Genomic DNA, 21,081 nt, shown 5'->3' with positions numbered 1-21,081 from the left:
CTCAATAATATATCTGGTATTGACTTACTGTTGCTGTGCCAGAGACAGTTTGTGCATTTGTATCCGTAGCACTCTGTTCAGAGTGTGTCTGCGCCGGGGTGTAGATACTTAACGTGTGCTCTGGAACTGTGGACTGGCCTGTGTAGTCTGGAGCTGGGTGAGGATGTGGAGTTGTATATTCTGCCGGAATACCATTTTGGGGTGGGGCAAACTGAGCAGAAGCGTAGGTTTGAGCCATTGTATCGGGAGGTGCTGTAGCTTCCTGATTACCCTGAAAAGAGAAATAGAGACATTTAATTTTGGACTTATCAAATTTACCAGATTACACAATGAAGCAAACAAGTTGATTATTCTCTAACAGAAATTAACCTATTATTATCTGACTGACTTGAATGGAAGAAAAAAAAACCTTGCCCACAAGGGCCTACACTCTTCCAGGGAAGCAGAAGGAGATAGTAGGTTAAAGCTGTTCCTATGGTATTGTAATTTAGTATTCAAAATAACCTAGTAATTATTTGTGAAACAGATTCCAAATAAATAATGGGAGCAAGTGTCAGCAAGTGTACAGGTCACAGGATAATTGATATAAGGCACTGCAATTCTCTCTATGTTCACACTTCATTTAATGCTGTTAAACTGCCGGTCTTGCGAACTTGTTGGGTGTAAACTGGAAACTTGGTTGGCAGCTATAACAAAAAATAACCCACAATCAGCCCTTTTTTCCTATCTTCTCTTCTCCTCTCTGTCCCTAAATCCCTCTGTTAGTCTCTCCCTGCTCTGCTCTAACTGCCTGCTGCCATCCTGCTCTCTCCTCCACACACAGCCGACTGGCTACCTCTGTTAATGAACCACCATATATAGAGGGAGAGGTGCTGACATCACAGAGGGGCCTGCAGCTGATTGGACGGACACTAGGGATTATGGTTAATCCCTTTCTCCCAACCAGTGCAAATTTGCAAATTTCTGGGAATTTGGCGGGAATTTACTTCACAGAACATAGGCTAAATGTGACAGGTGACTGCTACACCAGCTACTTTGGAAACATGTTGAGACAACAATTAGGTGTCGAGCCTATTCTTTCTGTCTAACCACTAAGGTTTTGTGGTTGGTATTCACTAACGTATCTGAAAGATCAAATTACCAGTTTGTTGTAGATTGTTATACTGCGTTTACACGAAACGATAATTGGCCCGATGGTACGATTAACGATGTCGGAGTAACAATTTTTTTTCACAACGGTCAGCGTTTAGACGGTATGATATATTGTACGGAAATTCGCTCTGTGATCGTTTTGCGATCGTTTTGCAATCGCTTAAGCCTATCTCACACATTGGTTAAGTCGGCGAACGACTGTTTACACTGAACGATCTACAAATTTTTTGCGAACGACGAAAGACGATTTTGGAACATGTTGTTAGATCAAAATGAACGATTTCTCGTTCGTCGTTTGATCGTTCACAGAGTTTACACGTACGATTACCGTTCGAATTCAATCGTTATCGTGCGAATTCGCACGATAATGGTTTCGTGTAAACGCAGCATAAGGATTATTTATAAAGTTTTGAATTATCAGAATCACTATGAACCACAAGGGCCTGGTGGCATATACACTCATATACCTATACATATATTGGGATCTTAATATGTGACATACCGATTTTAGACTGATTTTACCTACTTACTTCAATTTTTATTTTGAATAAACTCATTATTTCCTAGTACCTTTAGAATATTTCTTTCTATCCTAAATCTTGGAAAGAACATTTTTTTAATAGAAGGAAGAGTGCACATGTTACACTCCATTGTTATACATAGAGTCCAACATTCCTCCAGTAAAACTTTTCTTTATTATATTTGAAGAAGAAAAAAAAACCTCTTTGGTTTCTCTTTAAATAGGTATCTGAGTAATTTCACTTCAAGTACAATTTTCCCTAATTATATCTCAAGGCCTTAGTAAAGGAACATTGTAGGTTGTTCATGTGCCAGGTGGCAGCCCTAAAGTCACATCCGTACATCATAGTCTTTATTACCACAATAGCATGTGGCCTTTATGACTGCAGTAGAAAATTATGTTTTAAACTCATAGATTATTTCTTTGGTAAACAAGTTGTTTTGCCTGTGAGTGAATAACCTGAAGCATGACATTTAAATGATGATATAAATATTTCAAAGACAATAAGATTGTATCTCAATGAGTGTGCGCTCTGCTAATGCTGAATATTTTACTGTTTCTGTGCAACAAATGACAATTAAAAAGTTCCCTTCCTTTGTTTCTTCACATTTATATGAACTAGTGTTGTTTGTTTTTCCGATCTTACAATTTATGATAATTTCTATTGTAGAGGATGTCTTTCCCTTCGGATTATTATCGATAGTGGATACTTATAAGAAAGCTAAATATGTGCATATTATCTGCAATTTTTCATATAGCCGTAGGGTCATTTTTAAAAAGTCGAGGGCTAACTGTCCTTATACAACCAGACATCCCTGAATTGTTCCCCTTCCCTGCACTGATATTGATTGTAAAGTGCAAGGGGTTAATCAATAGAGACCACAGGTTTCTCTGATCTCTATCATTAAGGGATCCTTGTTATTTTCTGTTGTTTTAGACTGCAGGAATAAATGCATGTTAATACGCTAGTGATATTTTTTTATTTGTACTTTTGGTGGCTGACAGTAATTAGCCTAAAGTCCGAAATATTTTTATAATATTAAGTCTTTGCTGCTTGTAATGTACATGTATGCCAGCCAGTGCGGAGAAGCTAAACAACTGTATTCTATAGTATGCTTAAATATTTTAATGGTATTGAGATTTTAATATTTTTTATTTTTCTTATTTAATATTTAAAATGTACACTCTTTTTCTGCTGTTCTTTAGTTCCAGAGAAGCGGCAGAAAACAACGCTATACCCGATACCAATGGAAGGTGTGTTTAGCCAATATAGATTGTATAATGTCATGTTTAAAGAACTATTTGATTACAATTATACTTAATCAGCTCTATTACTAATATTCAGTTTATATTTTACACCAGTTGATCACTTTGTACCCACTTTATAACATCCACTCGAAAGCCAAAACCCACATCTACGAATACAGTTTTATCTTCTCAGTATAAAAGATTTATAGCACTGAATTCTCCAGACTATAATGTTTTTGAGAAACAGCCAAGTTAAATTAGAAAATATAATTTCAGAACTGCTAAGTCAGCAGCTGAGATGATGTTAGATGTGACTTTCCATATTGCTTTGCTCCCATTCAAGTTTTCATTTTGCCTTATCACAAAATATGCATATTCCTCTTCTAAAAATGAATGCATCATTTTCGCCCATTATTGGACTTATTGTACTAATGACAGCTCCTCGTGTAAGGGATTTCATGACATTTATAAAGGGCTCCACTAAAGCTATGTCATTAGATTATTGCTGCTGTAATCACTGTCCTTTGTACTAGAAGGCTGCAGTAGATATTGTGAAAAGAAGTAGTAGAAAGTCATCAAATGGTAATTGATCACAATTCTCCTCTCCATTGATTCTTAAGGAGGTGAGTGACCCTGAACTACTGTGGATATTAAATATGCCAGATCAATTCCACCATCCCACGTGTGACATATTAGACATTTCTCTTACCAAACCCTAAATCCAACAACAATGCTAATTTGTCCTCCCATATGAATTGCCAGAACACCAGGCTCAGAAGCCATAAGGCTTTGGTCTTCTATTCATGTCAGTTAGATCAATTTTTATATACATATAAAATTTTAGCCATTTTAGGCAGTTTTAATATTATCTTACTCTGTACAACCCTAAACATTTTTGAAAGATGGGTAACTTTCCCCATGGGGAGAGATTCTGGCTTGGCTAGAAGATCCTTATTCATGTTCAAAGGCTTTTAAAGGAGCCAAACATTACTTAGCTTTGATGCTTCCTCCAATAGGTGGAACCAGAAAGCAAGCTTTTTGACTTCAGGGAGGGAGGGAGTTAATTTGCATATACTTTACTTTTATGATCAAAGCTAAGGAAATCTAGTATCTAGAAAATATTTAAAAAATTATATGTCTTCCATTGATATCAATGAGTACAACACCTGTGCTTATGCATCATGGTTCTCCGAAAGAAATTGGTTTCCATGCGGTAGCAAGTTTCCAATAAGTCTTCAAAATAAAGAGCACAAGCACAATTCTTACCCAGTGCAAAACCTCAACAGCTATAAAGAGCAATACCTGCTGTTTGCTTAATGTAGCGAGGTTACATATTGCAGCAAATATCTTATTTAGAGTGCTACATAGTACTGCAGATGGCAAACAGAACAACCTGTCACTGGGACAGAAATATCATGTAAAATATAACATAGAATTATTTTAGCCACTGTATAAGATGCCTCCCTCCTTTTACTACACTCAGTATGATTACATAAGAACTCCAGCAGATGTCCCCACTGTCTGCTGAAATAAGGAATCTATATGACAAGCTGCAGGTTATTAATGAGCTCCCGGCTCTTACATGATATATATTCAGTATTCACAGTCCGGGTCAACGTATAAAAACTAGACTAATATCTTGGTATGAATAAATCTCCAGCATCTGTACATGTACAAAGTGTGACAGATGCTATGTAAAGGTGTTGCTTAGAGGGTTAAATCTGTTCGTGGCATTGGAGCCTGTAAAACCATGAATATGGAGCGGTGGAGCAATGCAATACATGTATTAAGGATTGGTAGCTAATAGCTGATAATTCTGGAAACTGCATCTAAAATAGGCATTAAGGATCTAAGTTTATTGGGGTTGGTGATACAATACATAAAAACAGATGGTACACTATGTTAACATATGCAAGCAAACAAAGCAACAAAGTAACAATATAAAGCGAATGTAACACTAGTACACCACTTTTTTTTAACATAAATAGACCGCATCGGCTCCGGGATGGCGGTGCCGCAGTCCTTTTTTTCAACCACCACCAGGTCACAGAGGGGAGAGGAGATCATCACACTTCCGGCCGGTGCTTGCACCAGTTCGAAAAAAGGACTGCATCACCAGCATCCCGACAACAGCGTCAGTCTGTTCATGTAAGAAACATAAAAGCGATGTACTAGTGGTACAGTCACTTTAAATTTTAGCAGTATTACCAAAAATGAAATACTCTGTGAATCCAATAAAAAAAAACAACTCTATATGTGCCCATAAGTTGGTAGTGAAATTTTAGATCCTTATTGGAGTCATTTTTTAGAGGTCCAGTGAGGAGCTGAATCCTCACTTATCAAGTAATGGTGAATAAAAAGTTACCACTTCCTTTTATTCATGGAGTGCTATTTCTCATTTCTAGAATGGACAGAGGAATTTTTGGTTCCTTAGAACCTTGCCCCCTCTGCCTCACTATATCGACCTGTTTACAGTTTTATCTATTAAACACTTTATGGGACTTTATTCTAGGTGGGTGCCAAAAGACCTCTTTTCTCATTTGCAAGGTGGGGGTTCCAGTAGTCAGACCCCACTAATCAGACACATCACATCCTGTGGCTAGGTGATCACCATTATTTGCAGAGAACATCCCCTAAAACCACTCTATGCACCTTGTTACACAACCCCTCCAAACCAAAACTAAAGCCAAAATGCTCAGTGGTCTTTTAAAAACGATACTGATATTAGGGACTGAACATTTGGGAACATGTGGTAGTTAAAGTATCTATGCTACCTATACAGTATGCATGTTGCACATTATATCTTGTACATGTACATAAACAATGTAGAAAAGAAAGTAAAACCCTGAGCTAGAGAATGTCTGTAACATAAAGCATGTTACACGGGCAGAACACTGCCTATGCCTCTGTATGATTTATGATTCACATCAAGCAACAGCTTAAAGGGAACCTGTCACATTGAAAATGCCGTCCAATCTGCAGACTTTATTTTACAGACCAGGAGAAGCTTAGCAGACTGATATATAGTTTTGTGAGAAAGGTTGCAGAATAATTTGTCATTTATTCATGTATGCATCTGCTCCTTCTAGGCTGAGTAGTCAAATGGGCGTTTCAAGTCAGTAATGACAGCTCTATCAATATGCACACTAATACACAGATACCTATCAATCACAGAGTAGCACCACCCACTTGACTACTTATCACAGAATTAGCAGATATTTTAATTATACACCAGCCTGTGAGGATATAATACCATACGGTAATAGAAACCAATCCAAGGCTGGAGCGCAATATGTGCCTGGTTAGATAAGCCTTATTTACATAAATGTATAAAATCTCTACAAACCAAAATGTACAGCAGTGTCAATGGCCCAATACTTTAGCAAGTCTGTAGAGCTTGCAGCTTATGTTCTGCCTCTGAACGTAAGCTGATAATGGTATTATATAAAGTTATACTGGCGTCAAGCTGTATTAATAGGAGTAATTCCAATGCTTTTATTTTATTGGACTAAATTGGCAGTTTTAGGATATTGAAATACAACTCTAATTTTGCTGACTACAAAATATTATATGAATGTTGGCAGCGATTCAGCAATTTTAGCAAGTTGCTGTATGGTATCCGCAGTGGTAAGTGCCATAATAAAGTCGTACGTTTCGCCTTAGTATCTCTATTAATAACATTTCCAGGTGCACAGGTTTGCTGACATTTTCAGTGCTCATTAAGGTAAAGGATATTCAATGCTGTTCATGTTACAGGGGGAAAAATGAAATTCTACTATCCTGTAGTGTTAGGAAAATGGCAATCAAACACATGTCCTTTATGTTTTCCAAATTAAAAATGTGTGTGCGCATTGACTTTGACCTTATTCAGGTTGTAGAATCCTGTTCAACTCAGCGCAGGAGTAGATATCAAAGAATTAGATGCTTTGTGCCAAAAATACCTAGCATATAAAATTACCATGTGAAACAGCCATAAGGAAATAGATTTTTCACCAGGAAATAGATTTTCTTAAGTTATCTTGTGTTATGTTAAATGTGACAGCTTGTGAAAACCACATTTACACCTATGTGCGCAGCAAACCGCAGCAGAAGCGTTCTGATCTGGAATAGCAGAATAGTTCTAATTCATGTTTTATAAAATGGAGATGTTAGAGCCTAAGTAATTTCTAGCATCCAAGTCTTGTATTTGTGTATTTAGCTAAGGTGTCATCTTGCTAAGCAGCAGTATACACCATCTGGACCTGATTTACTCTTGCCAGAATTGTACTCAGGACATTTACTACATCATATCTGTGGCAATATATAATGGAGTTGAAATCTGTATCCGCTATTTGAGGTACATTACCGAATACATTAGTACACTTAATTGGAATCTCTTCCCTTCCAATTCTCACCGGCTTTCCCTCCGTGCAGTTCAATGGCTAAACTATAGAAGGTTTTGCATGAGTATATAGTTTCACTAAAAGGAAGGAAATCTCTTATAGGGTAGGTGCACACTACGGAATTTGGGTGGAAATTTCAATCGGAGTGCGCTCTTGAAGTTCCACCTATCCCATAGACTCAATAGTATTCTGAAGCTCAATTCGCTGTCCGCCCAAATTCTGCAGTGTGCACATACCCTTAGTGCTTGAAGTAGGTGGTGTCAAAATTTATCCCACTAGCCCCTGAAGCTCGGCATACTAGCTTTTGGATGGACAGTCATTCATTTTCACATTCCCTGTTATACCTTCCTCCACCAATCCATAGCAATCTGCTCCTCCTCACTTCATGGTGCTCTGGGTCATTCCACTTAAAGTATCTGTTTGACAGTGAATTTGTGGCTTAGTACACAACCTTGGCTGGGCCCTTCCCGGAGGGATATCTGGCTAGTCCTGTGTTTTAAGACTCTTAAATCAGGCTCCATGGGCTCTTTTTTGCATATTAGTATTTCACAGGGAGCATTGCATCTAGCATTTCACTGTATTGAGCGCTTTAACCAACAGCGGACAGTGTTATCTTTGGCTGGTCTTCCTGAGATCGGTGATCTGTTTTCCCTATTACACAACTTTGGAATACTTCCACCTTCACTATTCCTTAAAGATTTAGCTGGACTATTTAATAGTAAGGAAAAAATAAAAAGCTTCTTCATAGTCATAGTCAGAAAAAAGAAGCTCACAAAAACAGTATTGAGTGCTGCTCCAGTGTAAATGGGGGTGGAGGGGGGGCAACTTGGCAACACACATCAAGGCTTTTTGGGCATGATTGGCCTTTAGTCATGGTTAGAAGTTGGAAACACCATGGTTTAAAAAAAATAGGTGACGACCACTAAGCGAGAAAGGCAAAAACCATCGCTCCAGGTCATTACGATATACTGAAGCAAAGTGAGTATATATCATGTACTTATAAATACAAATTCCACAATAAGCAAAGCAACGATTGTAGAACGTATTAGTCGAACATCTATATGAAAACTGACTATACAATATCCCTAAAAAACGTATGTATATATGTATATATATATATATATATATATATATATATATATATCCAGGGTAAACCTGTTTATTATGGCCAGGATACTTAGATACAGGCCTTGCATGACAGAAAGCTTACCTATATGACTTTGTGTAAGCCTCCCCACCACCCCAATAAGGAAATAAATGGTCCCCCCCCACCCCTCTATACTGGCAAGTAACAATAGACACTCCAATCAAGTCACCTTGCAGTGCAATGAGGACATTATTCAATGCCTAGGGCTCAGGTTACTCTCAGAGAGGAACCTATAGTACATCCGTGGTTGATATGGACTATGCAGAATCCTGCTTGACTGTAGATTCTAGGAATTAGTACATCAATGTGTTCTTCAATTACACTTCAGCTATTGAGAAGTATATAATATACAAATAAACCATAGGAAACTATATTTTTTTTTTCTAAAATGAATTCTTTTGAGCAAACGTGTTTCTCTTTCCTCTCCCCCTACGTCTAAAACCTTTGCTGTGTTGATAGCTTTCATTCACCAGTGCTTGCTTTGTGTCCTTACAAAGAAACAACCTTTACAATGAGCACGCTGCCAACTTGCCAGCACTTTATAAACAAGTTATTCATGGCGCTGAGAACACTTCGCTGTCATTATTTACAGTTGTTAATGTTAAGTGTGTCTAGTTGACTTTATTAACCTACTTTTTCTGATCCTTTCATAGCTTTCAGCTTCCATCAAGAGTCAAGATGAAAAATTGTTAAAAGAAAAGAGTATTCAAGCTTGGAGGAAAGAAGAAGTCTAAAATATCTGTCATACAATGTAGCCATTAAACTCTCATTACTTTTACTGCAAAGCCAGCATTTATCTAACCATCGTGACATGGCCTGCGATGGGAAAAAAAAAAAATTATAGCATTTTATCTCTAAAATAAGTGAGTGTTTAATTACGACTTCTTAAAAGAATCTATTGGGATTGTGATATTGGCTTTTTCTGTTACACACTAGCAATTTGGAAACTTTTATATACACTAATACATGTATTTAGATCTGAAGCCAACAATTTTGTCAATGGAACGTCCGCATTACTTTTCCATTTTTCCTTTGCCTTTTTCTTTCTTTCTCTAATTAGTAAAATAGCAGTCTCAGTTCATTGATCCTATACCGCACGGGAGCTGAAATGTGCCCAACTCTGCTGTCAATGGCCTTGACAGCCAATGTAATATCCTATATGAAACTGCAATAATTAGAAAATTGAATCCTCTTATATCTCCTATATATTTACCTATCTAGATTTCGCATCACTATTCTTCCTTCTTATGACCGCATTATAAGTCAATTTAATCTGTCTGCATTCATTAAGACTAATAAGGAAACAGCTTCATTGACATATATATTTTTTCCAATGAATATAGGTATTTCATCTATATATACTAAGGTTGGAATGAACCCAAATTCTGCTCATCTAATCTTTTATTTATGGCATCCAGAACATGATCGCTATCCTCAGCAGCATGTGTGACTTATTAAATCACATTAGTGTCCATCTCTTTGGAAGACAGATTAAGAATTTAGTTTACCACTAGTATTGATTATTGATTAAATAACCCCCATCCCCACTTTGAGGATAGACACCATTACAGAACAAAGATCTTTTACTCTTCATTGCCCCATGGGAGCAGCTGAGCCACATTACACCATTATGCGAGGACAGATTTACCTCTCCATCTGTTACAAGCCCAATCTAGGAATGATTTCATTTGGTCACATGACACAGGCTCTGTCTGACAGCCATCAGCCAAATGGGCATATTGAAAGGTCTGTCATACTGCTACATGTCCCCCTTCTCTTGACCTCTACACTTTCAGTGATACTTTTCAACCTTCTGTGCCACCCACTCCATTGACATTAGAATGTGAGCTTTATGTTGTATCTCTGAGTCTTATTCTACTCATGCTACTATAGAAAAAGTAATAAATATATGCCCAAAATAAAACATAGCTATCCTTCTAATAGAAATTGTTGGATGATGAACAAACTAAACTGTATTCCGTATGTTCACAAAAAAGTGCATTAGAAATTCAGATCATGGGATATCAATTTTTTGGAACTTTTTCCTTTAAATTGCAATTATTTCATCGGACAACCAATGTTTATAGTTCTTAAAAATGGTCCCAATACCAATTTTAATTTATTGCAATAGAAAACCGGACTCAGTATTAACACTACTGCAGTATATTTCTGACTTTCAACCAAAATTGGCTTTGCAGTAGAAAACCCTTTAATTCTGGAATTTAAGTGTACTTGGAAACTCTAACATTGTAGCCAAGGAATCAGGTATTACTATAACGAGTAGGTTCTTTTAGCTTAAACGCTGTAAAAAGCAAAAGCCTCCAGGTCTTATGCCAAATATACATTTCTTAGGTTTTTAGATGTCAGGTAAAGATATTGTTGAGGTTTCAGCATGACCAATATCCTGTCAGCTTTCCATACCAGTACACCGTATAAATAGAATATAGAGGGGATCAGTACTATTTGTCTATTTGTTAAACACCACATATCTTAGCTACTAAAACTAGTTTACTGTGTGGGGTAAAACATTTATTTTTTAACAAAAATAATATGCAATGCCTACAAAATATGGTCATTCAGACAAATATGTTGTATTGCATTTAACTCTTTGTATTCCAGTTGTTAATCCTGGCGACTCTGCAGTTCTACTGATCCAAACTTACACCCCATAGTTCTATAGTCCTCTTTTCTTCTTTTTTCCCTTTTTTGCTTTTCTGCTATATTTTTTTTTACTAAAATCTATTCATTGTCCTGCTTTATCCAACCATACAAAAAGAGACAATTCGGGGAAAAAAAAAAAAACTTAGTTACAACACAGTAATATAAACCACAGATAATACCCTACCCACCTATACCCCCACCCTATTTTAGTATAGAAGTAGTAGTAGTAGTCTTTGTCAATCAGGCCTAACATATAAGGGAAAGAGAACAGTACATTTCAGTGGACCGCATTGCAGTTTTTTTCTATCGTTAACTTACTAAAGAGCTTTCATTAGATATCCGCTACCATTTAGAGGTTATTCAGAGAAAAAAAATAAGTCTGTCAGAGCCTGATGGACTTTCTGCTCTCACAGTGTTAGAGATAACAGAAGGAAAGTGGTAACAAGCCAGCTCACATAGTAGACAGGAAGTAGAGATACCTTGGAGGAAAGCTTACACAGGCTTGGAAGAGAAGAGAACATACTGTATACATGACAGTCTGCAAAGGAGAACCATATAGGCACAGAGAGAAAATAGAGCTCATACAGCACATTGTAGAGACTGTAGAAGCAAGAATAAGCAACATTTTGTTAAGATGGAGAAAGGAAATGTGTTTTTTATGCATTGCATATGCACTTAATCTGACTAAAACCTGTGCATCCTATTACAACCCAGTTGGGCCCTGTTCAGATGCTTTCGTCCCTATCAAACATTAAGGACATTGCTTTCATTTTCTCTTCAAAATTACAATATTTATTGGTTTCTCTAGGAAACTGTTCAAGCACCATATCAGGCTTAGCTGTTCCAATTTCCAGATGAATTGATTGATTGATTGATTGATTGCTGTTTGTTCTTAATTAATGAAAATTAAAAGTATTATTAGGACCCATACATTTGCCAAGTCTGCAAGCTATATAACACACAAATAGAATGGTTATTGATAGAATAATACTCATGTATTATTCATGCCTTGATTGTATACATGACATACTAATATACTGAACTCTACAGAGGGTACATATTATATTACATGTATACTGTGTTCCCAAACTCAAACTGGCTGAAAGGATAGATAAGATGAAGTCACAGCCGGAGAGCTGCAGTAAAGTCAGCAGTATCTGACTCAGCTTTTTTGGTGAAAAGGCAATTAAATAGAGATGGTTATGTCAATAAATACCGCTCACTGTGGAAAATATATTTATGTGCGGATCAATACACTACATTAAATGTCCATTTCACTGATTTGGGCAGTGTCACTTTTCCTAAGACACCACCATAAACAAATAACAAAATGGCACTAAGGCATGTTAAATACAAACTGTTTTAGAGGATTATACTGTATAAAGAGTACAGTATACAGAAAGGTATACTGGACAATAGATGGCCACACACTTTCAATAGCTATCAGGTGCCTTTCTGATCTCCTCATATCTCCCCAAGGTCTGAAAAGGACTAAATAAGGTTCAGGAGGGAAGTGTTTTTAATAGAAATCTGAACACAAGAACAAGGGAACACAATCTCAGGTTAGTTGGTAGGAAGATCAGAAGCAAGATAAGAAAATATTACTTTACTTAAAGAGTAGTAGATGCTTGGAACAAACTTCCAGTAGATGTGGTTGGTAAATCTACTATAACAGAATTTAAACATGCATGGGATGAACATATATCTATCCTAAAATGATAAGAAGTGAACTACTAAAATGGCAGACTAGATGGACCCAGTGGTCATTTTCTGCCATTCATTTTCTATGTTTCTCACTTTCATGTGTTGTGAATGGATCAAGTCGCTGCCAGACATCTCTGATGACAGTTTATCCATTGGAGAACAGAAGGATCCAGCAGTTGAAATCCAACATGCCTGGTATATATCTCTACTGACATTATCTATCTGGGGAGAGTGGAAGCCCCCATACACATTAGAGAGTTGCTTAAACACTGTGTAAATTATACAGAATTCTGTGGCGGAAAGTTCCGCTGCGGATTTCCGCCTGATTTACCCTAAGGCCTCGTGCACAAGTTATATTACCAATCTGTTACATGGTGACATCCATAGATACTTATGGACCCACAGTGTACCGTTGTATGTCGGATTTGTTACAGACTCACATTGAGATGTTTTCTTATTAATTGTATTGGATTATTTGAGAAAAAAATAAATAAGAAAATGTGTTCACTTAAATGCAGTAAAAATTAATTATTCTTAAAATGCTAAATATGTATAGCATACAGGGAAATACAAAGGTACCGTATAGCAGCATAGTAACTGCTTGTGAGTGTATAATCCAAGACCATGCAATGCTGTACAAGGTCTGTGTACAGTATGTCGCTTTGTCACGTGGCGTGCATGAGGCCCTATGATATTATGTAACTTTCCTCACTTAAGCAATGTACTGTATATGCTAAGCTGACCATATAACTTGAGATAACCTACTAATAAAAATGAGTATCTAGGCATTCATTCTCTGACTCCCTCAGCACAGTTCATCTGGGGTTCAACCCATAGAGATAGGAATAGGGAGATGATAGTAAAATCCTAGTGCGCTTCATGATCACTCGATAGTTGCTGACAACATTCAGGGATAACAGTATAACATTCTAAGAGGCTATTAAACATGAAGACCTTGGAAATTAATTAGTAAATATATTTGCTAGAAGACATGTATATGACAGGGGCGTGCAAGTCTATTGTACTGTGAGAAAAAATGACAGTATCAATGCATAAAACCATAAAAATGCTATAAATAATACAAAATCGACTCCTCTGCATGGATAATGGTAATATAAATCAGACATCTGACCCCTGTATATTTTGCTTAATGTGGGTCAAATATCCATTACCAAGTATATAAGTGTAGATTCTGCTACACAATACATAGATTGTTCTTATGAACTAGGAAACAGCTACACGAGTACACATTTATAGCAATGTAATTACGCTTGTCCACAAATTATCAACAAAACTGAACACTAATCATTATTTATGAGCTACGACATCTACCCCAGGAAACCTTCCCAACACAGACTCTTCGACAGCATAGGTATGCAGTCCAAGCACTCAACACTGCATCAATAGATACAAATGCAAATGGTTATAAGAAGGTATCTGCAGGTTAAGAGACTGATAAAATAAAAAAAGAAAATGTTTACCAGTACAGACCTGGGGGTGAGAAAAATGTCCATAAAAAAGCATTTGGCTAAAGTTGGCCATAAATGAAGATCCGACTGTGCTGGCCTAGTCCCAATATTCTCTGTCTGTAGGATGCTGATATGAAATTAGTTCCATAAGTCCAGAAATTGTTCTCGACCACCAACCATAATCCCAATGCTAGAGGCAGAAGTAATGCTTGTGACCCAACCTCGATAATCTCTGTGTCAATGCAGATGTATTTGCTTCTGACCAATGTGGTTCAAACAACATCATTCTTTAAGGGGCTGTCTCATGAAGACAATCCCCTTTCCATATGGCCTATTAGAACATCCTGACATCTTGGAAGGAAGTCCTTGCTCAAGACCTCCTTCTATAAGCCAGAGAGAAGCCTGAACAAGATACATATAGATACACCAGTCAAATGAAACTCTTAGTCATCATAACATGATTTAATGAGAATATCTTACGTGGGATCATTTTTGGTATCCAACATTGGTTTAATATTGAAGGGGTGGCATTTTTGGTCACTATCTACTTTAATCAATTCAAAATACCATTGGATTGTATATACTAGATAAAATAACCCAACTACTAACCAGACTTAATAAAGCAACCAACGATTTTTTTGATTTTTTTTCGCCATAAGGACAATTCTTAATGCTCAGCGAATTTGTCCAGGTTGACTGGAGATTGCTTGATACACTTTTAATTCAAGAAAGTACTTACACTTAACAGCATCAACTTAATTGCAAGCAACTGAACTCACAAATACAATACAACTCACATAACGCCCTAGGGAAAGGCTGTTTTATCAAGGAAGTTTGATCTTTGAAATAGGCCAGAAAGCCTAAATTATGAAAGCACAAAAAGCAGTTGCAATCATGTGAAAATGCTGCCTTTGAAACTTATAAATCTAGGTCAACTCGTCTTGCCCAGAGTGTGTGGGATCGACACAAAGCGTTATCACTTATAAGTGGAAAATTAACATTACAGCAAATAACAAGATGAAGTAAAAAAAAAAAAAAAAGACTGGTTAAAACATAGGAGGAAGAATTGCCCATTAGCCGAGTGGATCTCAGTGTAGCAGCATATGAATGTCAAGCAATGAGGAAATACCAGGAAGATGTCTTTAGTGGAAAGGTGTGAGTAACTGCAGTAAATGTGGAAGCTTTTCCTCTGCCGTGAATGAACAGCTTTTAGCATTAAGGCCTAATCAGTGTCAAAAATCCCAGCATGTTGTCAAACATATGGGAAATTCCTAGAACTCTCCTCAAGTAATGTGTCATCATTTACAGAAAATTGTACTTGGGTTCTAAAATAGAGTTAAGTATATAAATATTAACATCCAATAAGGAAAAAGATGGTCATATGCATATTTGTCATAGTAAGGATCCCCGATTATTGGCAGGCTGGAATCATATGTCCTGCGGACATTCTCCACACTCTTGGGTAAATATTAAGATATCCAGTAGTCAGGAAAATAGTTTGATACTCTTGTCCCTTGCTGTCCTTAGTGCACCTTACTACACCCCCACCCCCCGCCCCGTCATAGTCTACTCCACACCCACTGCTATTTTTTGTTCTAAGCTTTACTTATCCATATGAGGCCTTTGGTAGCTGTCCTAATCTAAATACAGGCAATGCTACATTAGAAATTGCATTCTGTGTGTATGATACTATCAAATTCTGTACGAACAGATACAGGTATATTGGCATAGAGTCAAAGAGTATCAGCAAGAAAGGTCTTACAACACTGTCACCGTCATTACATCTCCTTTATTTCATTATGTTCTTTATTACTTCATTTACTGATCTAAATGCAAACTAAGGACACAGCCCCCCTCCCCCAGCTACACCACTGCATGTTGCCTCCATCCTCCTCCAGACATTAACCCTAACCAGAATTCTTCCACAAAGGACTCTCATTAAAAACAGGCATATAGTAACACAAATAATGCAGGATATATGTATATATATATATATATATATATATATATATATATATATATATATATATATAACACATGTCTGTGGCCAGTCTGGACGTTGCATAATGTGATGGCATCCCTGGAATATCCTTTACTATTAAATACATGACAGTGGAAGACAGTAAACTGATGAAAAAGAGCTGTGTGCATCAAGGAAGTTGAATTTTACACAGGACTGCAGACATTTATCAGAAAGATAGATAGGAGGTAAACGAATAGATAGATAGATAGATAGATAGATAGATAGATAGATAGATAGATAGGAGATAGATAGATAGATAGATAGACATAATTGAGATAAATGAATATTTAGATAATAGGTACTATAACTAGGTAAATAGACAAATATCATATAGACAGATATGGATAGATAGATAGATAGATAGATAGATAGATAGATAGATAGATAGATAGATAGACATAATTGAGATAAATGAATATTTAGATAATAGGTACTATAACTAGGTAAATAGACAAATATCATATAGACAGATATGGATAGATAGATAGATAGATAGATAGATAGATAGATAGATAGGAGATAAATAGATAGATAGATAGATAGATAGATAGATAGATAGATAGGAGAGATAGATAGATAGATAGATAGATAGATAGATAGATAGATAGATAGATAGATAGATAGATAGATAGATAGGAGATAGATAGATAGATAGGAGAGATAGATAGATAGGAGAGATAGATAGATAGATAGATAGATAGATAGATAGATAGATAGATAGATAGATAGATAGGTCTAGATAGTAGACAGATATGAGATAGATGACTATACAGATAATAGATACTGTAGGTAGGTAGATAGATAGACAGATAGATAGACAGATAGATAGATAGATAGATCTAGATAGAAGTTAGATAGATATCATCTAGATAGTAAATAGATATGAGACAGATGACTATAAAGATAGTAAATACTGTAGATAGACAGATAGATGGATAGATAGATAGATAGATAGATAGATAGATAGACAGATAGATTTGGCTCTTGTTCATTTTCCTCACTTTAACCGTGAACCTGAGTATTAATCAGACTTTTGTAAGACATGATCCTACACTCAGGAACGTCACAGAAATCTGCAGGTGCATTTCATCTAAAGCTTTTTAGGCTACCCTGAGTTATAAAGCAGATGTTACTGGGACCCCTGTAGTTTCTCATTAACACTGGCAGGAGTTCCAAGAGACCCAAATTAATATTCAAAGAATTCTCACTTAGTGCTAATTACAACTAATATTTAATTAAGAGCACTGAGGTTTTGTCTCATTTCTTCCTATTAGGTTGCTATCCAGTGTGTGTACGTTACAAGTGAAGGCCATTCCCCAGTGTTCTTGGGATTCTAATACTTTAGTCATTAGGTTTCTTAAGCTGCTGTGAAGGTTGTAAGCCCTTTTAAAGTAACTTGCTGGCAACAGAGAGAAAAACGAAGGATGGCAGACAGTCAGCATTTGCTAAATGTTTTGGACAGAAATTTAATGAAAACCACATTTCAACTCCAAAATATGCATTACGTGGCAATGTATTAAATATAGTTTATTGCCTTTCTGCTATGAACCCGAACGAACCAGAAACGGGGAAAATGATATGCTTTACAGGGACTTCTCCAATGCTCAGAATGGTAATTTTGAAGCCAGAAACTGCAATGAATAAAAACATATTTCACAGCGCTTCCTCCAGTTCCCAGCAAACACGAAACTTTATAGAAAAAAAAAAAAAAATCCAATCACAAGCGTAAAAAGACAATATTCAAACCCCAATATAGACTTCAGCTGTATTCTGAGTTCCTTAAATCTATTAAGAATCTCCTGTTGGTGACACGATGCATTCATTTTCCTTAGCTCTGCTATATCACCCTGCACTCCTCTATGTGCCTGTACCCAGTTTACCTCTAGCTGACAAATTGCCTTTGTATTAGATTTGTTTTCCTGTGTTCCATAGCTCCTGCCAACAGCATTGCATATGCAAAGGACGCCTCTCCTACAGTAGTTAAATGAGCCAAGCAGTGTCTTTTTCCTCAGGGCATGGAAACAAAGAAGAGAAAATGCAAAATTACTCTGTAAACCTGCTGGTTAGAAAAGCAACTCAGATAGATGGATCAAGCAAAGCAGAAAAACACACTGCTGCATTCTCTCCATCTACCTCCAGAATGCTATCAGCAGCAAAATATGGCTAAGACTGTGGAAGCCTCCTTGCTTGCTTGCAGTGGATGAAGCCTACACGTCCAGTATGTGCAATGCCTTGTAATAGAGAAAGAAAGTAAATATACCTGCTGTACCATCCTGCTCCCTTTCTTCTCCATAAACTTAGCAGCTGTTTGAGTCCCAGGCCCTGCAGCATCTGCCCAAATGCAAGCATCAATTATGGATGAAGGCGTGCATATTCTGTGTAATGTGTGTATAAGTGTAGATGGCAGGGGTGTTGAAGGAGGGGGAGCTAAATTCAAGCCTTACTGACCTCCCACTCAACATCTGACTGCTCCTAAAACCTAATCCAGATGGGACTCTTTTAGCTTGCTACGGCTCACTCCATCAATCACGGCAAGGCACGCCTCTGTCTATCGTTGCCAGACCCTATAGCACACTGCTGAGAAGATGATTACATGGAAAAGAACAAAGTAAATATGATTTTTAACCTTTTGGTGACTAGAGGTAAAACAGAAACTGAGCAAATGAATGGATATAGCAAAAGTAAATAGGTAAAAGGTGGATACGTAAAGAGATGCAATATGGAAAATATAGACATAAGAGGCGGGGAGCTCTAACAAATAGGCCTACATCTTACGTGCCGTTATAATATATTATTACTTGCACTCAAGGTGACCAGGAAAGCGAGTCATTTGCATAAGAGCCTATAAAGGAAGGTCACTGATGTTGTAAACAAGTGTTAGGAGGGAAAGCAATAAATATGCAAATCGGGAAGAATGTGTTAAATATGCAAAGGAGAGATTGGAGCAAAGTTGTTTATTTTCAAATTAGTCTTTCTTTCTAGGGAAAAGTAAGAGGACTAATGTCTGCGCACAACAAATTGCAGGATGCTGCGGGAACATCAACGTGTCATGAAACAAGTCACACAAGGCCAGTTTTGGTCACAGCAAGCAGGCGACGCAAGCTGAGATGGATGCAAGCAGGCACAACCAAAGAATCCAGAGTCTGAGTACTGTTATTCTGGGCCATGTACCGGCGGAAACTTTCATATCATTGCTGATATACAGGAGGCAAACAAGAGGTTTATCTGGACGACATTTTTGCTTTTCCTACATTATTTTAAAGGCACTCCAGCAATACAGCATCTGCATGCATAAAACACAGCAGACTATTACAAGCTGGGGGCCTAAGACGCTCCCTGGCTTAACACAGCTTAGTGTAGCCCTGAAAATGAATATATTAATATAACTATGCTACAGAGTCAATGCTTTTTTACATATTTTTAAAAAGATTTATTCATCTCTTAGTATAAAATTGTTTTGTAGGGGCTTTTCCGTTTCAAATATATAAAGTCTACTAAATAATACAGCATTGTAGTGTAGCTATTGTGGTGGGGTTCTGTACCCAAGGGAATGGTAGGTTCATTTGCTATATTTAGGTATGTCAAAGAGTATGTAGATAGACTTCTCCTGATTTCCTTCAACTACAATAGGCTATGTGTAACAGAGGATGGTGTAGCCTAAGGTATACAACATCCTGGTAACATATAATATGCAAGATCAATTTGACTGTTATCATTCTGAACCTATCCCTTTTAAATGTGATGCCATTATAGTAAATACATTTCATGCAAAATAACCTTTACATGATTCTGTCTGTGCCACAGACAAGAGGGTTGCAGGAGCATATTAGGAGTGCGGCTGGCATTGCCTGGGGGCGAAAACATGGCCGCCTTAAATGTCCAATGATATGATGCCGTGATATGGGTAATATCGGGCAGCTATTGATCACTTCCCACACCTGCACCATATTCCTGCCTCTCCTTGTCTGCAGAAGTATCAGCATAGATGGGCAGAAAGAGGAAGTGGAGCACTAAAGAGCAGAAAAGGTAGGACCATTCCTGTTCCCCTGATATCCCCTTAAATTATCCCAATTGCTATCATTCAGCTCAAAACGAAACTGTTCCTCTGTGTGGTTTTTATAAATATTACATTTTTTGTAAATTTTTTGCAGTTTTATACAAGCCTAATGCTGGACATCTTCTACAAGTTATAACTCTTCCTACAAAACTATATATTAATTTTCTACGCTCTCCCTGCTCTATAACATGCTGCCTGCAGAGTGGACTGCAATATAAATGTGACAGCCTCCCTTTGAGAGGTGTTTTCTCTCTCTCTCTCTCTCTCTCTCTCTCTCTCCCCCCCCCCTCTCTCTCTCTCTCTCTCTCTCCTCTCTCTCTATATATTAATATATATATATATATATATATATATATATACAACATTTATCAATCATCTTTTTTTTTGACAGATTGCCAATAGCTAATTTTAGAACCTGATTCAAAAGCACTAATAGAGCCATGAACACGATATGTACAGGGCCTCTTTTACACGTAATTCAGCTATACAATATATGTTTGCACTGATTCTATAGTGAGACCAATTTCGATATATCCACTTTATGTAATAAAACAAGGCACATAAATTGGTGAAATGTATGAATACAAAAAAGGGCTGAAAGGATTCAGAACTCACAGCTGCAGAATCCATTACAGGATGGCTAAGAGACATAATGCTATGAGAAGTACATGGCTGAGGAGGCTGTCACATAGTCTGGTGCTGGAAATTGAACAGTATG

General features: G+C 37.1%; 1 protein-coding gene across 4 annotated transcripts in view; it reads right to left on the bottom strand.

Moving 5' to 3' along the window:
- RBFOX1 (RNA binding fox-1 homolog 1) overlaps positions 1 to 18,700 on the bottom strand; it is a 218,106-nt gene extending 199,406 nt beyond the window's left edge. For all 4 annotated transcript variants that reach the window (XM_069985398.1, XM_069985400.1, XM_069985399.1 and 1 more), the window contains exons 1-2: positions 18,567 to 18,700; positions 29 to 271 (exon numbers count right to left, since the gene is read on the bottom strand). In XM_069985398.1, the coding sequence (XP_069841499.1) occupies positions 29 to 271; positions 18,567 to 18,599 (276 nt within the window). In that variant the 5' untranslated portion in view covers positions 18,600 to 18,700. The remainder of the gene's footprint in view (positions 1 to 28; positions 272 to 18,566) is intronic.
- Positions 18,701 to 21,081: the final 2,381 nt, after the last annotated feature.

This window comes from Dendropsophus ebraccatus, chromosome 9 (genome assembly GCF_027789765.1).
Source record: "Dendropsophus ebraccatus isolate aDenEbr1 chromosome 9, aDenEbr1.pat, whole genome shotgun sequence".
Lineage (NCBI taxonomy): Eukaryota > Metazoa > Chordata > Amphibia > Anura > Hylidae > Dendropsophus > Dendropsophus ebraccatus.
Note: the sequence above shows the minus strand (reverse complement) of the source record. Positions and strands in the feature narration are given on the sequence as shown.